We start from the raw sequence: 21947 nt of genomic DNA, 5'->3' as shown, positions 1-21947 counted from the left end.
CATACACTTAGCTGGTGCTTCCTGTAGGGTTGCCACTTATCAAGGATTCACCTGGACAGTTCGGGTTTTGAATCATGTGTTTGGGTTTCAGGCCACCTGAAACCCGGACACAATATTCAGAATGGACTGTGGCTCACCAAATACCCAACTACCACAACCCCTGAGTGCATAGATGTGCACACCAACCCTACCCCCATACACGGACAGGAGAGAAGAAAGGGCTTGGTCTATTCCTCCTCCTCCCACCCCTACCCCTCTGTCTGCCCACTCACACTCCAATCCCTGGCGTTGTGTGCCTCAGGAAAGGGATGTGTGGGCTGGAAGTTTGAAGCTCAGCAACCGGCAGATACATTGTGGATGAAAGGCTTTGATGCCTGAGCCTCCATCCTCGGGTGAGTGAGCTCACCATCCAATGTCTGTGACTGAAGTCTCCACCCTCTCTCCCTTCTATATCATGACTCCATGTGAGTGAGTACACTAAGGTAAGATTTAAGCGGTGCCCTGTGGACTCTGAAGTAAGGGGGGCTTTGGGAACCCGAATTAAGGGGGGAATGCTGGGAACTCTAAAGTGAGTGGGAGGTTTGGTGAGCAGAAACCCCCTTACATTAGAGTTCCCCTTTACATCAGAGTCCACAGTGTTCCCCCTTAAAAATAAAATGTTGCCGAGCGCAGCTAAAGTGTTCGAGTTTGGCTTAAAGAAAAGGTGGCAACCCGAGCTTCCTGTGTGTTTCTGCTGTTGCCTCATGAGGAGTTTATGTGTAATCTCCATTAGTAACTGTAAATAGATGTGTGTATATATAGATGTAGCACTGCTCCCTTGGGAGCTGCTGAGATTGGATTCCCCTGGGTTACCCATAGCAACAGTTTGTAAAATCTTATCACTCTGTACTTGGCTCAGTCAATGAACAGCCCAGGGGATTTGGCTTTTTGTATTTATTTAGAACTGGGATGGGAGAAGGGATGAGTGGGATCCTACAACTAGTAACTATGCACAAACCTGAGGACAACTATCTGTAATGTGTGCGGCAAGGCCGCTGCTTCACTTTGCCAGGTGAAGATTTCAAAGGTGAACTATATGTTAGGTTTCTCTGTTTCTCTTCAGGGTCTAACTTGGCACCCCCTTTCTTACTCGCTGTGTATGCTGGCTCTTGTCCACTGGCTTTCCCTGGAGAGGTCCCCTTCCTGGGCAAACCCGTGCCAAGCTCCCTGATACTCACGGACACTGCTTTTCACAGGAATCCCTGCCACTGCTCCACTGTCAGTTTCCACAGGACCTCACAGCTCAGCCTCACACTTCTGGTCCACTAGGCCTGCGACCGCTTTCTACTCTGACAGGAGAAGAGACATCCTTCACCCTCCTCCTGGGACCTGGCTTCCCGCCCAAAGACATCCTGTCACATGTGCCCTTGGCTTTTATGACCAATCCCAGGATGCACCGCTGTAGTTCCCTCCCACTGAGATAGCCACAAAAGCCTGTGTATAACACCAGTATATAACCTCGCTAATAGGGCCAGAGATCAAAAAGCTGCAGCTTAGAAGTGAGATAACACCAAACGTAAGCAAAAAAGTAAAACAAGCTGTGCTAGTCTGATATGGAACAACCAAATGTCCCAAAAGGTGAATGATAATTTGAAAACTGTTACCAATCGTGGGCAATAAGTCACAAAATGATCACAGATAAACATAAATCACAAGTGAGGTGAGCAAATAATCAAAATGTGTTTCTCTTAAATGAAAACAAATACTGTATCTCAAATAATATGCAATTGATGTGCCATAAATAACAATAAATCACAAATATACACAAGTGTAGTGAACACGGATTAATCACAAATGAAATAGGTATACCAAATAGTGTCTCATTTATAAAAAAAATCCCTTATGGTAGAGATCCCAAGATGGTGAATGGTAGATAAACAGAGGTGAAATAGAGATTCAGCAATACTGGCTTCACCACGGGGCTCCAGTTAATAAAGCATGCTCATGAGCTTACCAGAAATCAAAGGAAATATGCCTGTATAGAGCAAAAGCTCATATCATCCCTTCTCTTGAGAGATCGTGTTCCTCTGGGACAGCGATATTCCAGAGCATTAATCCTTAGTGATGTATCCGGTATTCACATATAAAGATATAGTAGGCTCCATAGTGTTATATCGTAAACACATTTATTAAAAATATAATAAAATTAAACTCACATTGAGCAGGAAATAATATCGCATTAAGACAAAATAAGCCGGCTGGCTCGTATAATAGCCCGTCCTTCCGGGAAGCGTGGTGACGTCAGCACGCCGAATCCCTACGCGCTCATCACAAATTACTTTTATTGGGGATGTGGGCAGCGTGCTGACTCCACCAATAAATACACAACATCAATCAAAGTCCCGCCTCAGTCTGAACTGTACTAGGTCATATCGTAGCCGCCATATTTGATATGGGATCAGCTGCCAACACTTAAAGGAAATATAAAAAGAAAGAAATAAAGGACAAAAAGGACTGCAAATTAATGCAGACATAAATATTCCAGTATCACAATCTGCAGCATAGAAAGAAATGAATATCTATAAAGAAATATATACGCTGCCATCTCAGGTGTGGGCAGCTGAAACTAGCACGTCCTCTTCATCCCAAAATGCGCCTGCACCGGCCCCACTCGTCATGTCCGGTGCAGGCACGTCATTCCTGCACAGCTTCTGCACAGCTGTTTAGCGGGGAATGACTTGCCTGCACCAGAACTGACAAGCGGGGCCGGTGCAGGCGCATTGATTCCTGGGAGCGATGACGTTTAGCTCCCAGGTATCAATGCAAGCAGGAAGTGACGGCGCGGGCCGCGGCCACAGAGAGAGGAAGTCGAAGAAAGGTAAGTATATTTCCTTCTATAACAAGGTAAGTAAAGAAAAAAAAATCGTCATTATCCATTTATTTTTCTGGTGAATGCCAGCAAGCGGGTGGCCCAAAGTCATTTTTGAGGCCGGAACTCCGCTTTAAGAGCACATTCAACTAGGACAGTGCCAGCTCTGTGGACAGAGCAGTGCCGAGTGTCTCCTTAGGCTATTTGCAAGTCAGCAATATGGTCCTCCTAGGACACCTTCATTACACTTTATTAGGTGAAACCAGCTCACCACAGTAAAATTTGGAAAATGCATACTTACGCTACTGACCATTACAAAATGTTCTTGCACCCTCTCATATGGCGAGTTAGTTCCCACTGTATACTGCCATGATGCGCCAGGAAAATGGAAAATTGAATCTTCACCTTTCCGTAATTTTCCTTTCCTGGTGCATCTTGATGGCAGCATACAGATTCCCACCCAAATGATGAGAGTTACAGAGAATGCTGCGAGCCGGGTCTGTCTTTGATTTATAGTTAACCAGTCCTATAAAGTTTTGGAGGCGGAGCCACAACCCCCCAATTGTATGCTGCCATGAAGATGCACTAGGAAAGGAAAATTACGGAAAAAGGTGAGTATACAATTATCTGTTTTTGCAGACCTTAAGGGGCCGAGGTAATAACTTAGACCAGGCCGTTTCACTTCCTTTGTTATTTCTGACTCCACTTCAAAGACGCTCTCTTTAGAAGGTGGCCATCTGTTAGGGAATGGACAATTTGACCAGGGGATGACCTTGCATACCTAATGCCCCATTCAAGAGGAGGATACCTAATTTCACCCCCCCCCCCAGAGAGGAGGTGATAGCGGGGGGGCTGAGTTATGCTAAAGTTAGGAGATGGGGAAATCCTGGGTGAGATACGCCCGGAGGGAGGAGAGGGGTTAGATAGCTCCACCCATCGGAATGGCCCTATGCAAGTCTATGAGATATAGATTTATAATAGTTAAGTCTTGGAAGAGAGAACGCTCTGAATACACCAGCCTGGAAGGGGCCCTTGTGTGCATGGTAATTATGGAAGATACCTCTGGCACTTATATCTAAACGCTTGTCCTATGTGTTGTCGGTCTTGCTGTTTTATATTAATGGTTTGAGTATTATACTCTGTATTCCTTTATTTACCCTTTTCTGCACAAAGGTACCTTTGATAACGTCATCTCTGCCGAAACGCATCGGGTCACGGCGTGCTGACGTCACCCTAACTAGCGTCCAGGAAGTACGGGCGAGCAAAGCCGTCCGGCCGGCGGCTGTCATTCCTCTCCCTTCCCAATTGTTCTCCTTTTTATTGTAAGTGTGTTTCTTTTTATCTTAATAAATTTGTGGGATTTTATGCTATTGGCGCCCCTTCTTTTATTCTATGGTTGGATTCTGCCCACATCATCCTGAGCCTTCATTTGCTGTCATATGAGATCTGGTCTTCAGTCCTCCGCACACGCCAGTCATCGTTTTTTGCCTACCATATACCATCATCTGGTAAGGTCATTTAGGATACAGCTCTAGCATGTTTGGGATCCTTTGTGGATTTTTCTATGGGCGTTTTTGTTAGAGTTTTCTGGTAAGCTGCATTCCTATCGGTGGAGGTGTCTGGATACACTATTTATTTAGCCTGTCACCTTTTGCATCTGGTAAGGAGTACCTTATTGGTCTGTTTGGTGGTGGATGTTTCCCTTTCTTCAGATCACATATTTTTTTCCTAAAAAAAAGGATTTTTAAAATAAAGTGAAAACATTTCCTGCACTCGTAACATTAAAAAGGGCGCTCCCCTGTGTGTATTCTCTTATGGCGAAGAAGGTTTACTTTCTGATTAAAACTTTTCCCGCACTCTGAACATCAATAGGGAAGCTCACCTGTGTGTATTCTCTGATGCTTAAGAAAGTTTCCTTTATGATTAAAACATTTCCCGCACTCTGAACATGAATAGGGACGCTCACCTGTGTGTATTTTCTGATGGTTAAGAAGGCTTCCTTTATGATTAAAACATTTCCCGCACTCTGAACATGAATAGGGACGCTCACCTGTATGTATTTTCTGATGGCTAAGAAGGTTTCTTTTATCATTTAAACATTTCCCGCACTTTGCACATGAATAGGGACCCTCACCTGTGTGTATTCTCTGATGGTTAAGAAGGCTTCCTTTATGATTAAAACATTTCCCGCACTCTGAACATGAATAGGGACGCTCATCTGTGTGTAATTTCTGATGGTTAAGAAGGCTTCCTTTATGATTAAAACATTTCCCGCACTCAGAACATGAATAGGGAAGCTCTCCTGTGTGTATTCTCTGATGGCTAAGAAGGCTTCTTTTATCAATAAAACATTTCCCGCACTTTGCACATGAATAGGGACGCTCACCTGTGTGTATTTTCTGATGGTTAAGAAAGTTTCCTTTATGATTAAAACATTTCCCACACTCTGAACATGAATAGAGAAGGTCACCTGTGTGTATTCTCTGATGGCAAAGAAGGTTTCCTTTATGATTAAAACATTTCCCACACTCTGAACATGAATAGGGAAGCTCTCCTGTGTGTATTTTCTGATGGCAAAGAAGGCTTTCTTTACAATTGAAACATTTCCCGCACTCTGAACATGAATAGGGACGCTCACCTGTGTGTATTCTCTGATGGCTAATAAGGCTTTTTTTGTGTTTAAAACATTTCCCACACTCTGAACATGAATAGGGACGCTCACCTATGTGTATTCTCTGATGGCTAAGAAGGCTTCTTTTCTGTTTAAAACATTTCCCGCACTCTGAACATGAATTGGTATGCTCCTCTGTGTGTATTCTCTGGTGCTGAAGAAGGTTTCCTTTTTGGCTAAAACATTTCCCGCACTCTGAACATGAAAAAGGTCGCTCCCCTGTGTGAATTATCTGGTGCCTAAGAAAGTTTCCTTTCTTTTTAAAACATTTCCCGCACTCTGAACATGACAATGAATTCTCTCCTGTATGGTATAAAGAAGTTTCCCTGAGATGAGATGGTTTCCCGCACCTGTCGGCACTGTCAGATATTAGAGGACTATGTGAAGTATCAGGAGATTCCAATGATCTCCTCCAATGGTGAGGTCTGTCATGTATATTATGAGGAACGGGATTTACTTCTGGAGAAGATGCCATGTCATTATCTTCTGTAGTCACATCTTCCTCCGATGTCCTTCTATTCCCACCACAGAGTCCGTCTGTCAGAAGACAAGAAAAATTACCAAGAGTTTTCCACACTCATATACACTGCTCAACACTTTATAATCAGAGTATAGCATCAAGTCAGGGAAACTCCTGGAATATTCATCTGCTCAGTCAAGTAGCAGAGGGGGTTGTTACCAACAGGTGCACTAGATGGGCAACAATGAGACGACCTCCAAAACAGGAATGGTTTTACAGGTGGAGGCCACTGACATTTTCCCTACTCATCTTTTCTGAGTGTTTGTCACTAGTTTTGCATTTGGCTGGGGTCAGTGTCACTACTGGTAGCATGAGGCCATACCTGGACCCTATAGAGGTTGCACAGGCAGTCCAACTCCTCCAGGATGGCACATCAATACCTCCCATTGCCAGAAGGTTTGCTGTGTCTCCCAGCACAGTCTCAGGAGCATGGAGGAGATTTCAGGAGACAGGCAGTTACTCTAGGAGAGCTGGACAGGGCCATAGAAGGTCCTTAACCCATCAGCAGGACCGGTATCTGCTCCTTTGTACAAGGAGGACCAGGATGAGCACTGCCAGAGCCCTACAAAATGACCTCCAGCAGGACACTGGTGTGAATGTCTCTGACCAAACAATCAGAAACAGACTTACGGAGGGTGGCCTGAGGGCCCGACGTACTCTAGTGGGCCCTGTGCTCACTGCCCGGCACTGTGGAGCTCGATTGGCATTTGCCATTGAACACCAGAATTGGCAGCTCCACCACTGGCACCCTGTGCTTTTCACAGATGAGAGCAGGTTCACCCTGAGCACATGTGACAGACGTGAAAGGGTCTGGAGAAGCCGTGGAGAACATTATGCTGCCTGTAACATCGTTCAGCATGACTGGTTGGGTGGTGGGTCAGTGATGGTCTGGGGAGGCGTATCCATGGAGGGACGCACAGACCTCTACAGGCTAGACAATGACTGCCATTAGGTATTGGGATAAAATCCTTGGACCCATTGTCACACCCTATGCTGGTGCAGTGGGTCCTGGGTTCCTCCTGGTGCACGACAATGCCCAGCCTCATGTGGTGAGAGTATGAGTGTATTACCCAGTCCATACCAGTATAGATCCTAACACATTACCCAGTCTTTACCAGTATAGATCCTTACACATTACCGAGTCCATACCAGTATAGATCCTAACGCATTACCCAGTCCATGCCAGTATAGATCCTAACGCATTACCCAGTCCATACCAGTATAGATCCTAACACATTACCCAGTCCATACCAGTATAGATCCTAACGCATTACCCAGTCCATGCCAGTATAGATCCTAACGCATTACCCAGTCCATACCAGTATAGATCCTAATGCATTACCCAGTTCATACCAGTATAGATCCTAACACATTACCCAGTCCATACCAGTATAGATCCTAACACATTACCCAGTCCATACCAGTATAGATCCTAACACATTACCCAGTCCATACCAGTATAGATCTTAATGCATTACCTAGTTCATACCAGTATAGATCCTAACACATTACCCAGTCCATACCAGTATAGATCCTAACACATTACCCAGTCCATACCAGTATAGATCCTAACACATTACCCAGTCCATACCAGTATAGATCCTAACACATTACCCAGTCCATACCAGTATAGATCCTAACACATTACCCAGTCCATACCAGTATAGATCCTAACACATTACCCAGTCCATACCAGTATAGATCCTAACACATTACCCAGTCCATACCAGTATAGATCTTAATGCATTACCTAGTTCATACCAGTATAGATCCTAACACATTACCCAGTCCATACCAGTATCTAGGTCCTGAATCTAGGGAAGCAGCTGGCAACACTGAGAAGAATCTCCATACTGAATGAGAGCTGGGAACGTACCCGTCAAGTAAAAGCAGGGGCCTGCACAGAGGAGGGCGGAGATACAAGGGTGCAGGCATCAGAGCAGAGTAGTTGGGTGACAGTTAGGAAGGGTAGAAGAGAACAAGGCACTTGTCATACTCTCACCCCATGAGGCCAGGCATTGTCGTGCACCTGGGCTGGAGCACCCCAATAAATACGCCCTGTTGCATGATGTTGGGGAATCCAGTCAGGGACCAGCATTGCTGGAGCAGAGGGACACCCCTAGCTGCCAGGGGAAGAACTCCTCCAGTGAGGGTGGGGGCAAGGGAAAGGAAAGACAGGTCCTGGTGGTAGGGGACTCAATTATTAGAAGGACAGAGAGGGCAATCTGTCAAAATGACCGTAAGTGCCGAACAGTTTGTTGTTTACTGGAAGCTTGGGTTCTGCACATCACGGATTGGGTGGACAGATTATTGGGTGGGGCTGGGGAAGACCCAGCTGTCATGGTACACGTGGGTACCAATGACAAAGTCACAGGGAGATGAAGAGTCCTAAAAAATGATTTCAGGGACTTAGGAGCTAAGTTGAGGAGTAGGACCTCCAAGGTAGTATTTTCATAAATACTGAAATACTGAGAGGCAGTGGGAGATTAGGGAAGTAAACAATTGGCTAAGGAGCTGGTGTAGTAAGGAGGGCTTCGGGTTCCTAGAGAACTGGGCCGACTTCTCAGTCTTTAGTAGGTTGCACCTAAATGGGGAGGGTGCAAACGTACTGCGTGAGAAGATGGCCAACAAGCTAGAGGGGCTTTTAAACTAGGTGATGGGGGGAGGGTACAGATGTAGAATCAGCCAGCGGGGAGCAAGTTTCAGCGGGCACAAATGGGGACATTAGCGGTAGGGCACTCAAAGTTCCTAAACCCAAGGTGGGTATGGGGAAAAATCGCAAGAGCCACCTAAAAACAACATCAAACGAGGATATAGTATGTATCCGGACAAAATTATGTGGTTTGTATACCAATGCCAGAAGCCTGGCCAACAAGATGGGAGAGCTGGAGCTGCTAATATATGAGGAGAACTTAGATTTTGTGGGGATTTCAGAGAACTAGTTTGACAGCTCTCATGATTGGCTGGTGACCATTCAGGGGTATTCCCTTTATCGCAGAGATAGAGAAGGTAAAAAAGGGGGAGGGTTATGTCTGTATATTAAGAACAGTGTACAGGTAAATATGAGGGATGATATTAATATTGGAACTAAGGCAGAATCCCTATGGGTAGAACTTCAAAGGGAAGACACTGTGGTGAAGGTAATATTGGGCGTATGCTATAGGCCCCTATCACAGACTGGATTGGCAGCAAGGATGGGAAATGTCATTATAATGGGGGACTTTAATTATCGAAATATAGACTGGGTAGAAGGAACCGCGCATTCATCCAAGGCTCGGCAGTTCCTAAATGTTTTGCAGGACAATTTCATGGGTCAGATGGTGAACGCACCGACAAGAAACAATGCAGTACTAGACCTACTGATTACCAACAATACAGACCTGCTCACGGATATAGAAATACGGGACAACTTAGGAAACAGTGACCATAGGTCAATTAGTTTTAGTATAAATCATAGTAATCGGAAACACAAGGGTAATATAAGGACACTGAATTTCAAAAGAGCGAATTTCCCAAAACTGCGCTCTTTGCTAGAAAATATCAAATGGGATAGAACCCTGGGAACAAAGAACACGGAGGAAAAATGGGAGTGCTTCAAGAGCATACTAAACAAAGGGATTGGCCAGTGCATTTCAAAGGGGAATACATTTAAAAGAGCAAAACTAAACCCTGGGTGGCTAAACGCCAACATAAAAATGCATATTAATACTAAAGAAAAGGCCTTCAAAAACTACATGGCTTTGGTCATTGGGAGCATTCGAACATTACAAAGAGTGCAAAAAAAAATGTAAAGATGGAATCAAGGCGGGTAAAATAGAACACGAGAGAAATATAGCGGAAGAGAGTAAAAAAAACCCAAGAAATTCTTTAACCACTTGCTACCCACCCACCATCAAATGACGGCGGAGCGGTACAGCTATCATATGGCTGCGCTGCAGTGCACCAGAACAGCCTCTCCCGGGGGCGGTGATTGTGGTCGCGCCGTGTCCTAGCGATCTTGGTAAAGAGTAAATGAGATGGTTCTTTACCCATGTGATCGGCTGTGTCCATTCACAGCCGGTCACATGTAAATGAGAATGTGCCGTTAATCGGCTCTTCTCACCTCACACTGTTAGAGTGTGAGACAAGGAGAGCCGATCAGCGGCTCCTCCTCATAGGGGAGACAAGGATAGGTAATCAGGGCACTGATCATCAGTGCCCTGATTACAGAAAATGTAAATAAAGTACCCATTACTGCCCACCATCAGTGCCCACATTGCCTGCCATCAGTGCCCATAGTGCTGCCAGTCAGTGCCTGCTCATCTAAGCACTGATGGCCACTGACTGGCAGCACTATTGACACTGATTGTGGGCACTGATGGTGCTGCCCATCAGTGCCATCCATCAGTGCCCATCATAGCCACCTGTCAGTGCCCATCAGTGCCGCCCACCAGTGACGCCTCTTAGTGCCCATCAGTGCCACCTCTCAGTGCCCATCAGTGCCGCCTATCAGTGCTCATCAGTGCCACCTATCAGTGTGGCATATTAGTACCACCTCATCAGTGCCGCCTCATCAGCGCACATCAGTGAAGGAGAAACATTTTTTATTTTCAAAATTTACTCACAGAAAATAAGAAAACTTTTCTGTCTTTTTTCTTTTTTTTTGTAAGAAATAAGAAACCCAGAGGTGATTAAACACCAGCAAAAGAAAGCTCTATTTGTGTGAAAAAAATGATAAAAATTTCATATGGTTACAGTGTAGCATGACCGTGTAATTGTCATTCAAAGCGTGACAGCGCTGAAAGCTGAAAATTGGCCTGGGCAGGAAGGGGGTGAAAGTGCCCGGTATAGAAGTGGTTAAGTATATAAATGGTAAGAAAGCGAGACCAGAACACATTGGCCCCATAAAAGACAATGAAGGAAATTTGGCCACAGAGGACAGAGAGAAGGCAAAAGTGCTAAATAATTTCTTCACAAAAGAATTGGGGGGCTACCCTAACCCAGCTTGTAATGGTAAATTAAATAATACACCTCAGGAAGTACCGCCATGGCTACCAGAAGATAGACTTAGAACTAAGCTAGAGAAACTTAACATAAATAAATCACCGGGTCCGGAGACCCTTGCACCCGAGGGTTCTTAAAGAGCTCAGCCAGGTGATAGCCAGACCATTATTCTTGATCTTTAAGGATAGTCTACAGACGGGTATTGTGCCAGCTGATTGGAAAAAAGCCAACGTGGTACCAATATTTAAAAAAGGGCCGAGATATATCCCGGGTAACTATAGGCCGGTCAGCCTAACATCAGTAGTCTGCAAGATTTTGGAGGGGATGTTAAGAGACCACATACAAGACTTTAGTAATGAAAACTGTATTATTAGTAGTAATCAGCATGTATTCATGAAAAATTGTTCTTGCCAGATCAATCTAGGGGTCCGGACTATGTAATGTACAACATAGAGTATATAGTGCAGGGGTCAGGTGTATGTAATGTACAACATAGAGTATATAGTGCAGGGGTCAGGAGTGTGTAATGTACAACATAGAGTATATAGTGCAGGGGTCAGGAGTATGTAATGTACAACATAGAGTATATAGTGCAGGGGTCAGGAGTATGTAATGTACAACATAGAGTATATAGTGCAGGGGTCAGGAGTATATAATGTACAACATAGAGTATATAGTGCAGGGGTCAGGAGTATGTAATGTACAGCATAGAGTATATAGTGCAGGGGTCAGGAGTATGTAATGTACAACATATAGTATATAGTGCAGGGGTCAGGAGTGTGTAGTGTACAACATATAGTATATAGTGCAGGGGTCAGGAGTATGTAATGTACAATATAAATTATGTAGTTTAAGGGTCAGGACTCATAATATTGGTATTCAGTAATCAGTGGGGTCCTAAATGCTCACATGAGACAAGTTGCAGAGGTCCCACACCGCTGCCTCCCATCTCCTGAGACTGAATACATTGTTTCTATGTGTTTATCAGATGATGGGGGGTCTAGGTGGAGCCTCCGTACTGCTCTCTCCTTTGCAATAAAGTCTCCTCTTACCCGGTGATGTGAGGGGCGGCTGATTCTCCATCCTGACGTCCTTGTAGAGATCCTTGTGTCCTTCTAAATACTCCCACTCCTCCATGGAGAAATAGACAGTGACATCCTGACACCTTATAGGAACCTGACACACACAATGATACAGTCACCATCCAGACACATCCCTTGTCTGTTACTGGATAATGTCCCAGAATTCCCAGCACCGCTCACCTCTCCTGTCAGCAGATCCATCATCTTCTTGGTGACTTCTAGAACCTTCTGCATGTTGTGTCTTGTATGGATCAGGGATGGAGGTGGGGGGATGGTGATGGGATTCTGGATTCTCGAGGATCTTGTGGTCCTATTATAAGATCTCCTTCTTGTGTCATTTTCAATAAATTTCTTCATTATTACTGTACAGTTCTGTGTTATAGAAAGATAAATATCACTCTCCCACAGGGACATCTTTATATCATCATGGACCCCTGGGTAAAGAAATGTACTGGGGCCCCTACCAGCCTGCTCAAATTTACTAAAATAAAAGAATAAATAGTTGATAGAATTAAACATATTTATTAGTACTTTCAATATAATAGATTTTATACAATGAGAATACATGACACAAATCAAAGACTAATCAACACAGGGCACAGGAGAGTAGAAGGGCACAGTACAGGGGAGCAGAGGGGCACAGTACAGGGAAGTAGAGGGGCACAGTACAGGGGAGTAGAGGGGCACAATACAGGGGAGTAGAGGGGCACAATACAGGGGAGTAGAGGGGCACAATACAGGGGAGTAGAGGGGCTCGGTACAGGGGAGTAGGAGGACACGGTACAGGGGAGCAGAGGGGCACGGTACAGGGGAGAAGATGGGCACAGTACAGGGGAGAAGAGGGGCACAGTACAGGGGAAAAGAGGGGCACAGTACAGGGGAGAAGAAGGGCACAGTACAGGGGAGTAGAAGGGCACAGTACAGGGGAGGAGAAGGGCACAGTACAGGGGAGGAGAAGGGCACAGTACAGGGGAGAAGAAGGGCACAGTACAGGGGAGAAGAAGGGCACAGTACAGGAGAAGAAGTACCGGGGAGAAGAAGGGCATGGAACAGGGGAGAAGAAGGGCACAATACAGGGGAGTAGAGGGGCACAGTACAGGGGAGTAGAGGGGCACAGTACAGGGAAGTAGAGGGGCACAATACAGGGGAGTACAGGGGCACAGTACAGGGGAGTAGAGGGGCACAATACAGTGGAGTAGAAGGGAGCAATACAGGGGAGTAGAAGGGCGCAATATCGGGGAAGAGAAGGATACAGTAAATAAATGTTATTTGGATACAGTGTCGCACGACCGCACAATTGTCAGTTAAAATAATGTAGTGCTGTATAGCAAAAAATGGCCTGGTCATGAAGGGGGTTAAATCTTCCAGAGCTGAAATGGTTAACCACTTAAGCCCCGGAGGATTTGGCTGCTCAATGAACAGGCCCTATTTTGCGATTCAGCACTGCGTGACTTTAACGGACAATTACGCGGTCGTGCAACACTGTACCCAAACTAAATTGACGTCCTTTTTTTCCCCACAAACAGAGCTTTCTTTTGGTGGTATTTGATCACCTGTACGATTTTTACTTTTTGCGCTAGAAACAAAAAAAGAGCGACAATTTTGAAAAAATAACAATATTTTTCACATTTTTTATATGAAATTCCCCCCACAAAAAAAATCCAATTTTTTTAACATTTTAGGCCAATTTGTTTTCTGCTACATATTTTTGTAAAAAAAAAAATCGCAATAAGCGTATTTTGATTGGTTTGCGCAAAAGTTATTGCGTTTACTAACTACGGGAAAGATTGATGTTATTTTTATTGCTTTTTTTTAAACTAGTAATGGCGGAGCTCTGCGATTTTTTTTGTGGGACTTCGACATTGCGGCGGACAGATTGGAACCTTGACTGACATTTTTGACACTTTTGCTATAAATATGCATTGTTACTGTAAAAATGACACTGGCAGGGAAGGGGTTAACTTTATTGGTGGTCAGTGGGTTAAATGTATCCCTAGGGGCGTGATTCTGTCAAGGGGCGTGGCTTGTTAGATCATAACAGAGACATACAATCCTACAGAGCAGGATCGCATAGCCTCTGTCATGATCTAAGGGAGAATGACTGACGGCTGTGTTTACATCAGCTGTCTGCCTTTCTCCCTCTCCTGAGCGAGATCGAAAGTGGCCGGCGGACATCGGAGCCGCCGGTCACACACGCGGGAATGGCAGTGAATGAGCGAGGGCGGGAGCGTGCATCCGGCGGTGCGTGCTCGCCCCCTAAAGGCTCCTGGGCGAGCGACGCAGTACTAAGTCGGTTTGCCCAGGAGCGGCTGAGTGCCGCAGTAAATATTAGGGCTGTGCATCTTCACCTACCTCACGATTCAATTCGATTACGATTATTAGGGTCACGATTCGATACGATTCGATTCCGCGATGCATCACGATGCATCACGATTACTGCCCAATGCCCATGCCCAGCCCACTGCCCAATGGTTTTCAAAACTTTATCAAAAAAAACAAACAATCAAGCAGTCACAAATTAAAGAATCATTTTTATTTTCATTTGCTTTTAAAGGACACTTCCCTGGACCCTGGCATGGCCTGCAAGCCCTGCATAGTGCACTGCAAACATATAGGAGGTCTCCTCAGGGATGTGATAAATACTTGGCGGTATATGGAGGTCTCCTCCATATACCGCCATGTGTGTGGAGACACAGCTAACAGGCCCCAATTCTTCTCTATCGGGGAATGGGATGAGACGAATAGGGTTTCCATCTGTCCGGTTTTGACGGATTGGATCGGATCTGAAGAGGGGGGATGTTAATATGCAGATTTAAATACACTAACAAACTGAAGCCAAAACTCTACCTAACACTTCATAAGCAGTTACAGCAATAGTTTTGTTACTTTTGCGATAAAAGTTTTACATCAATAAATTAAAGCTGACCATTGTAAGCACACCTGTCAGTGGTAAACAGTCTGCCCAAACCCCTAACTGCTACATCTGCAGGGCAGCTTGTTCAGTTGGGGGGAAAAAAAAAAACACTTACTGGCAGGATCACCAGGTGAAAACTGAAAGCCGTAAAAATCAAAGAATAATAATGCAGCCACTTCATCTAAGAAATTGGTAAGATGCAATTTAATAAGTTTGCTTTTGGATTTATAATATTAAATACCACTTTAATATTTGCACAATAGTTCAATGTTAAATCAAGCCTGTACCTTGTCTATACTTGGCATATTGTAGGTTTGCTTTCTAAAAGGCAGTCTATATTTACTTTGCCCACGCTCCCCTGCTTTTTGACTTCCTGAAAGTGCAAACTTACATTGGGCTGCCGTGTGACAGCAATTGGGCCTATCGGCTGGCAGACCAGGAACCAGCCAGGGAAGCAGGAGCAGTGTTCCATGTGCCCCCAGTAAGTAGAAGGCATTTTGCAGGGCTCTGGTGACAGTTTAGACTAGCAGGTGAGCAGCTTTCAGTGTACAGTAGTTTGCTGTAAGGGTAGGAGTGATTTTCACGGACATTTCTATTTGTTTTATCAATATGGGTGTAGCAGCAATAAATACACAGAACACAAAATTGGAATACAGTACAGTGACATTGTGCTGCGACCATGCCGGATAGTCCGGCTCCCCCTGTCCGCCCCCTCACCTGGCTCTGCCGCTTCTCCTCCGACTCAGATGAGGCCTCCTCATCCTCCACCGTCCCATCTCTGGCTGGGAAGGCCGCGGCCGCCCCGAACCCTCCCAGGGCCAGAGCGCTGATAGCTCTGCTCTCCTTCTCTCCCGCGAGGAGCTCCGTGTTCCACAAGCCGGCCGCCGCCGCCGCCACTCTCATCAAGCCCCACCCCCGGAACTGACGTCATTAGAAATCGATTTTGCAGCCACCCCGAATCGATGCAGAATCGCGAAGGGTCGCATCGCGATGCATCAATTCGGCGATTATTTTTCCCAGGCCTAGTAAATATACTGTAGGCGGTCGGCAATTGGTTAATTGGCAAGACTGTCAGTAAGTGGTTCACATTGATATTTAGGGCACTGATCATCATTGCAGCCCCATCAGTGCTGCCAATCAGTGCCTCCTCAGCAGGACTCTGAGCTGAGAGCATCTCTCTCATGCAGCTCAGAGCCTGCACTGATAGTTCCTCCTCCCTCACACAGATGGGAGAGGAGAGAGCCAATCTACTCCTTCTCCTCCCGCCCCTCTCCTCCTGTGTGCACCATGGAAGGGTGAACCCCAGCAACTGAATGATCAAATTCCGCTGCTTAGCTTCACACTTCCCAGAGTGCACACAGGAGGAGAGGGGCGGGAGGAGAAGGAGCAGATTGGCTCTCTCTTCTCCCATCCATGCGAGGGAGGAGGAACCTGGGTGTATGAGAGAGATGCTCAGAGTCCTAAGGCCAGCAACCCCGCTGGGGCCCCCGACCCTGGTAGTTCCAACACTGGTACGTACAATTTATGTATTCATAGTACTTGTGTGGATGTCGTTATTGATTAGCAGAACATCAGAAGTCTCAAAGTGAATCAGAGTACATCCCAGTGTACAGCGGAGTCAGATTTAACCCCTTCATTACACTCACCTCTCCAGTCAGCAGGCTGAGGATCTCCAGGGTGAGGTTCAATATTGTCTCATTATGGGGAAGTTCCTTCCTTACATTCTTCACAAAACTCAAATTCTGCTGATTGTCCATCATGACGTCCTTGTAGAGATCCTTGTGTCCTTCTAAATACTCCCACTCCTCCATGGAGAAATAGACAGTGACATCCTGACACCTTATAGGAACCTGACACACACAATGATACAGTCACCATCCAGACACATCCCTTGTCTGTTACTGGATAATGTCCCAGAATTCCCAGCACCGCTCACCTCTCCTGTCAGCAGCTCCATCATCTTCTTAGTGACTTCTAGAATCTTCTGCATGTTGTGTCTCTCAGGTTTTAGGGAGTCACATGGAGGCACTGTGATGGTCATATGATCACCTGACTTCAGAAGAGGAAATCTCTGTATTGAGGAACCAATAGGAAAACAATGTTAGAATCCCAGAATCCTCCTCACCTCTCTGATCAGGTCTGTATTTTATTAATAGAGATAAGAGTGATGTCATGCAACCTCTCAGTATCCTCCTCACCTCTCCAGTCAGCAGGTAGATGATCTCCAGGGTGAGGTTTAGTATCTTCTCAGTCATGTGACTCCGGTCCTCCTCCATCCTCATTGGTGTCATCATTTGATCTATACAGGTCTCCTTGTAGACGGATAACTTTGGGAAATGAAAGTAAGAATTATATGGATGGTATTGGTCAAATAATAGGATGGGGATGTGAGGGGGGGGGGGGGGGATAGGAGGGTTTCTGCCCTCATGGGAACACATTTAGTTTGAACTGTTTAGTGTTTTGTACATTTTCAAGGCCTGGGACACTCTTGACCTGAAATTCCCTTTTCTCTGTTGGGTTTGTTTGGTTTCTGAACTGGATTTGCTTAGTTTTAGATCTGCAGACAATATGATTCTTCCTTCGACTTGTTTGCTCTGAGGCAGTGCTGTGAGGACAATGTAGGGTCATCATGATGTCCAGAAAGGGGAACTTGCTGACTCTTGGTGGGAGTTGGCGGCTAATCAGGATAATTGCCAGAACTTAGGTATACAAAGCAGACCAAGTGAAATCACTTAGTTTAGTAGGGGATAAGCCCCACCGTCTCACATGTAGGGTGTGGGATTACCTAGGTGTTTAACCAGACACAAAACAGGGAGGAAGAACAGCTAACAAGGGAGCTCTTCAAAGATGTGTTCAGGACTAAAAACTAAGTACTTTATTGAATATATATTAAAAAGGATCTCACAAAGAGAAATCACATTTATCAATAACGAGTCAATAACATGACATAAACACACAAGTAAACAGCCCAGGTGACAACTGCAGTCTAAAAATAGATCAGCTCTATTCACAAAAAACTAGGATAGCAGATGAAAAAATTGTTAAAAAGTCAGACAAAGTCTGCAGCAATGGGAAGACGTATATACTCTCACACAGTTCCTTACTGCTAATTAGAAGATTTCTTCCACAGTATTATTGATCCCTTGGGATAGATGAAATACAGGAACACAGGCTATAGAGTGCCTTGGAGGTGGCTATTAGAGTTCATGCAAATCATCAGCTAGTAACGAGTGTAAAAAGTAATTCACAGCGGAGCTGACTGATGACTCACAACTATATCATGAATCAAAGTTGCTGATGGCAGATGAAATTTCCTCTGTATAGCCACAAACGTATATATACTCTCACACAGTTCCCTAATGTTAGTTGGAAAATTCCTTCCACAATAAAATTAATCCCTTGGGGTGAATGGAATTCAGGAACATAATCTATAGAGTGCTGTGGAGGTGTCTGTAAGGGTTAATGCAAGTAATCAGCTGATAACGAGTGTAAAAAGTTCACAGTGAAGCCGACTAATTACAGCTATGTCATAAATGAAAATTACTGATGACAGGTCAAGTTTCCTCTGTATAAACAGACCTTCAAGTTGTAAGAAAGTCACTGTGCAGCCGAGATTCTGCTACTATGTTAGTATCTCTAGCTAACCACTCCACAGTTCCATAACTCCTTGGTAGTAGGACGTTCCTTCCACAGTAGTAATTACCTCTAGGGATGGAGGGAATCAAGGAACATAAGATAAATAATACAGTGCAAGCGGCATTAATGTGGATTACAAATAGTCATTTATGAAGTAAAGAACACTGGGTTTAGTGAGAATCCTTCAGGAAATTCATAGTAAGGCCAATATGCAGCCGTTTCAATATTCCAGACACAATAAGCATAATATCCAGGGACTAGTCCATCGTAATTAATCCATTCCATCACCTCCACTTAATGTTGGCTTAAGGGAGAAAGTGAATATCCTAGAGGCTAGAGCCAAGTAAGGAGGAAAGTTCATATGGAAATACACTTTAATAACCATCACTGATGAGGCACAAAGAAAATGTCATATGTATGGAAGGAAGCTAAGCAGGATTAATGAATTTTGTCCCCAGCTCCATTTTTGGAAACTTTACTCACTGCATGCCCTTCCGACAGTAGTTCCGAGGTAAGTGCCTTTTCCTTGTCAGTACGGAACATTAAGTTTATTCATTTAGTAGTCCACCTAGATCACAGGGCTCAGCGTGGAGTAAGATCCAAGTAGCTAACATGCAGGGCAGTATGTAAAAAGCCAACTGGCTAAAGTCTAGAGATTCCCGCGCAGCACATGCAGGCTTAGAGGTTAGCTCAGGTTGTCACCAGGAACAATGGACTCACTGGATGACGCGTTTCGTCCGCCAATCAGCGCGAGGGAGGGAATATGCTAATGGTCCTTTTATAGTCCCTGAACACCAGGACTCATTAGTTTCCTCCTCTGCTTTGATTCCGTCAATACTTCTTAAAGACAAATAAAAAGACCACATGACCTGGGCTGTTTTTTACTTGTGTGTTTAGGTCATGTTATTGACTCGTTATTGATAAATGTGATTTCTTTTGAATTTTTAATATATATATATATATATTGAATAAAGTACTTGATTTTTAGTCCTGAACACCGCTTGGGAATTTTACCGATCTTTGAACAGCCCCCTTGTTAGCTGTTCTTCCTCCCTCTTTTGTGTCTAATTGCCAGAACTTCGGCTGCAAGGCTCCAATCTTCGGCAGCCTGCTGACTAACAGGAGTGATGTCATCATCACTCTCTACAGTAAGAGAAGGGATTGGATTGGATAGCAGGAGGATGCTGCTGGTGGAGTAGAGAGCTGGGGGGAGGAGTCTCTTCTTTTCCTTCCAATGGCAGACCAGTGTGGGTAGGAGGAGGACAGCTGTAGTATTCAGGACATTGTACAGAGTGGCAGTGGGTTCCTGGGGCTGTGAATTCCAGCACCAGGCACTGCCAGACCCTGTGTCATGGGAAGGTATTGGACTGGTCAACCAGTAAGTGATGCTGCACAAACAGACCTCCTCATGGAACAAGTGTCCTTCTTTGTTCTATTTTGTGGCCTGCAACATATTTCTTGACCAGTGAGATGGTGAGTTGAAGGCTTCCTTCAGGTGCTGGCAGGAGTTCTTTAAGGAGGTCATAAAAGTACAGGTGGCATGAGAGGACCATCAAAGACCAAGAGTCTCTATGAGCCAAAAAGCCCCCTCTTACCTCAGAGCCTTACAGCCTGACTCCCTCTCAGAGTCCCCCACAGCCCTTCAGCCACACTAACCTCTAAGAGTTGTTCAGTCCTATTACTTCCTAAGAGGCCCCCAAAGTCCTTCAGCTACAGTTCTTCCTCAGGGGTCCCAGAGCCCTTCAGATGCAGTAAACCCTCAGAGGTCCGAGAGTCCTTTAGCCCCGCTACTAGGGTGACCACATTTCCTAACTGCCATTCAGGGACACTTACTTTCCCAAGTGCATTTCGTCAAACTTATACGTGAGACTGGCAAAAACATATCTGTCAGTGTATATCTGTCTATTTATATAGCGCAAGCAAATTCCGTAGCGCTGTACAATGGGTCGACTAACAGACATGTAATTGTAACCAGACAAATGGACGCACAGAGGGCCTTGCTCAATGAGCTTACATGCTACAGGGAGTGGAAAATCACAGTTATCAATGAATTATTATCTGACAAATACTAGTGGGGCGGCAGTGTGGCAAATGTCCAATATTCAAGCCTAAAATCTGGCCCTGGAGGTGCACTGACTGAACCCAAATGCCTCTTATCATCAGAAAATCTGGGCAGTTTGTGAAAGTGTTATTAATTTCTACATTTTATTTTAATCATTAGATAAACAAATTTTCACTGGAGAAGTCCAGTTCAAAGCACCTTTATTTTTTTTTTCCTAATGCCAAAAACAATATTCCAGACTGCCCTAACATCTACATATACATTGCTTATATGTTGCCTGAGCCTCTCTCCATTTATCTTTTTTTTTTATCTTACATTTCCATTTCCTGCCTCTAATTCCATGTAGTAACTAACTTACTACACGTTTTACAAGTCCAACTTTCTAAGTTTCTAAGCAATGAATATTTGCTGCCCTGAACACAAAGGAAAGAATAGGCAGACATCCATTAAAAAGTTAAACTTACATTTTGTCCTCTCAAATGCTGATAATAACGGCCGTTGGATTACAGACAGTCAGTTACAGCAGGCTGAGGCACCGCACAGTAGAGATCCCGGCTCCGGCTGACGTCACCGTCGTCACGTGACTCGGCCGCGCACTGCGTGCAGCAAGGCAGGGGAGGAGCCACACACACTGGACAGTACTATGCGATGCCGATCTGTTTTCTTTCTTGCTCCATACTCCTGACCCCTGCACTCCATCATTGTGTTGGCTGCATATTATAATGATTGCCCATTGGCTGCCTGTGTAGTGTAATAATTGCCCTTTGTAGGCCATGTATGGTCAGGATGGTCATTGTCTTGCCTATTTATTGTCAGTGCTGTTTGTTTAGAGGACCATATTACTAGAATTTATCTCCAAAATGAAGAGAAGGTTCCGGCCCCATAAGTAGGGAAATGTTCTTCCCCTGAAGAGGTTAATCTAGGCTTCCACACTATATATGTGTGTATCATCATCTGCTGGAGATAAAAGACCTCACAGTGACTATGGAGGAAGAGGACGGACATGACGGGGGGTTACTGGGTGTAAATAGAAAATAAGATCTTATTACCTCCTCTGCTGTCTCCTCGCTACGTCGTCTATATAGAATTTCCTGCCTGTTTCTGACCTCACTTCCTTTCTGTATTCCATAGAGACTTCCTATCCGAGTATAAGTGAGGTCTCCATCCTGTGGAGTTCAGAGGAACTGCAGCCCTGAGAAACATCTCATAATAATCATTCCTGTATAATATC

The 21947-nt window shown here is 44.9% G+C and overlaps 2 protein-coding genes across 2 annotated transcripts in view; both read right to left on the bottom strand.

Moving 5' to 3' along the window:
- Positions 1-21947, bottom strand: part of LOC309550264 (uncharacterized protein) — a gene marked incomplete at its 5' end in the record, with an annotated part of 231995 nt that overhangs the window by 152336 nt on the left and 57712 nt on the right. The window lies entirely within an intron of this gene.
- Positions 2370-21947, bottom strand: part of LOC309549859 (gastrula zinc finger protein XlCGF66.1-like) — a gene marked incomplete at its 3' end in the record, with an annotated part of 187184 nt that continues 167606 nt past the window's right edge. The window contains exons 2-5 of the mRNA XM_082250355.1: positions 17217-17345; positions 16955-17089; positions 16740-16868; positions 2370-2450 (exon numbers count right to left, since the gene is read on the bottom strand). Coding sequence (XP_082106481.1) covers positions 2370-2450; positions 16740-16868; positions 16955-17089; positions 17217-17312 — 441 coding nt within the window. The 5' untranslated portion in view covers positions 17313-17345. The remainder of the gene's footprint in view (positions 2451-16739; positions 16869-16954; positions 17090-17216; positions 17346-21947) is intronic.

Source organism: Pelophylax lessonae (assembly GCF_965119305.1).
Source record: "Pelophylax lessonae genome assembly, chromosome: 3".
Taxonomy (NCBI): Eukaryota; Metazoa; Chordata; class Amphibia; order Anura; family Ranidae; genus Pelophylax; species Pelophylax lessonae.
The sequence above is the reverse complement of the archived record's forward strand: the minus strand, read 5'-3'. Positions and strand labels throughout refer to the sequence as shown.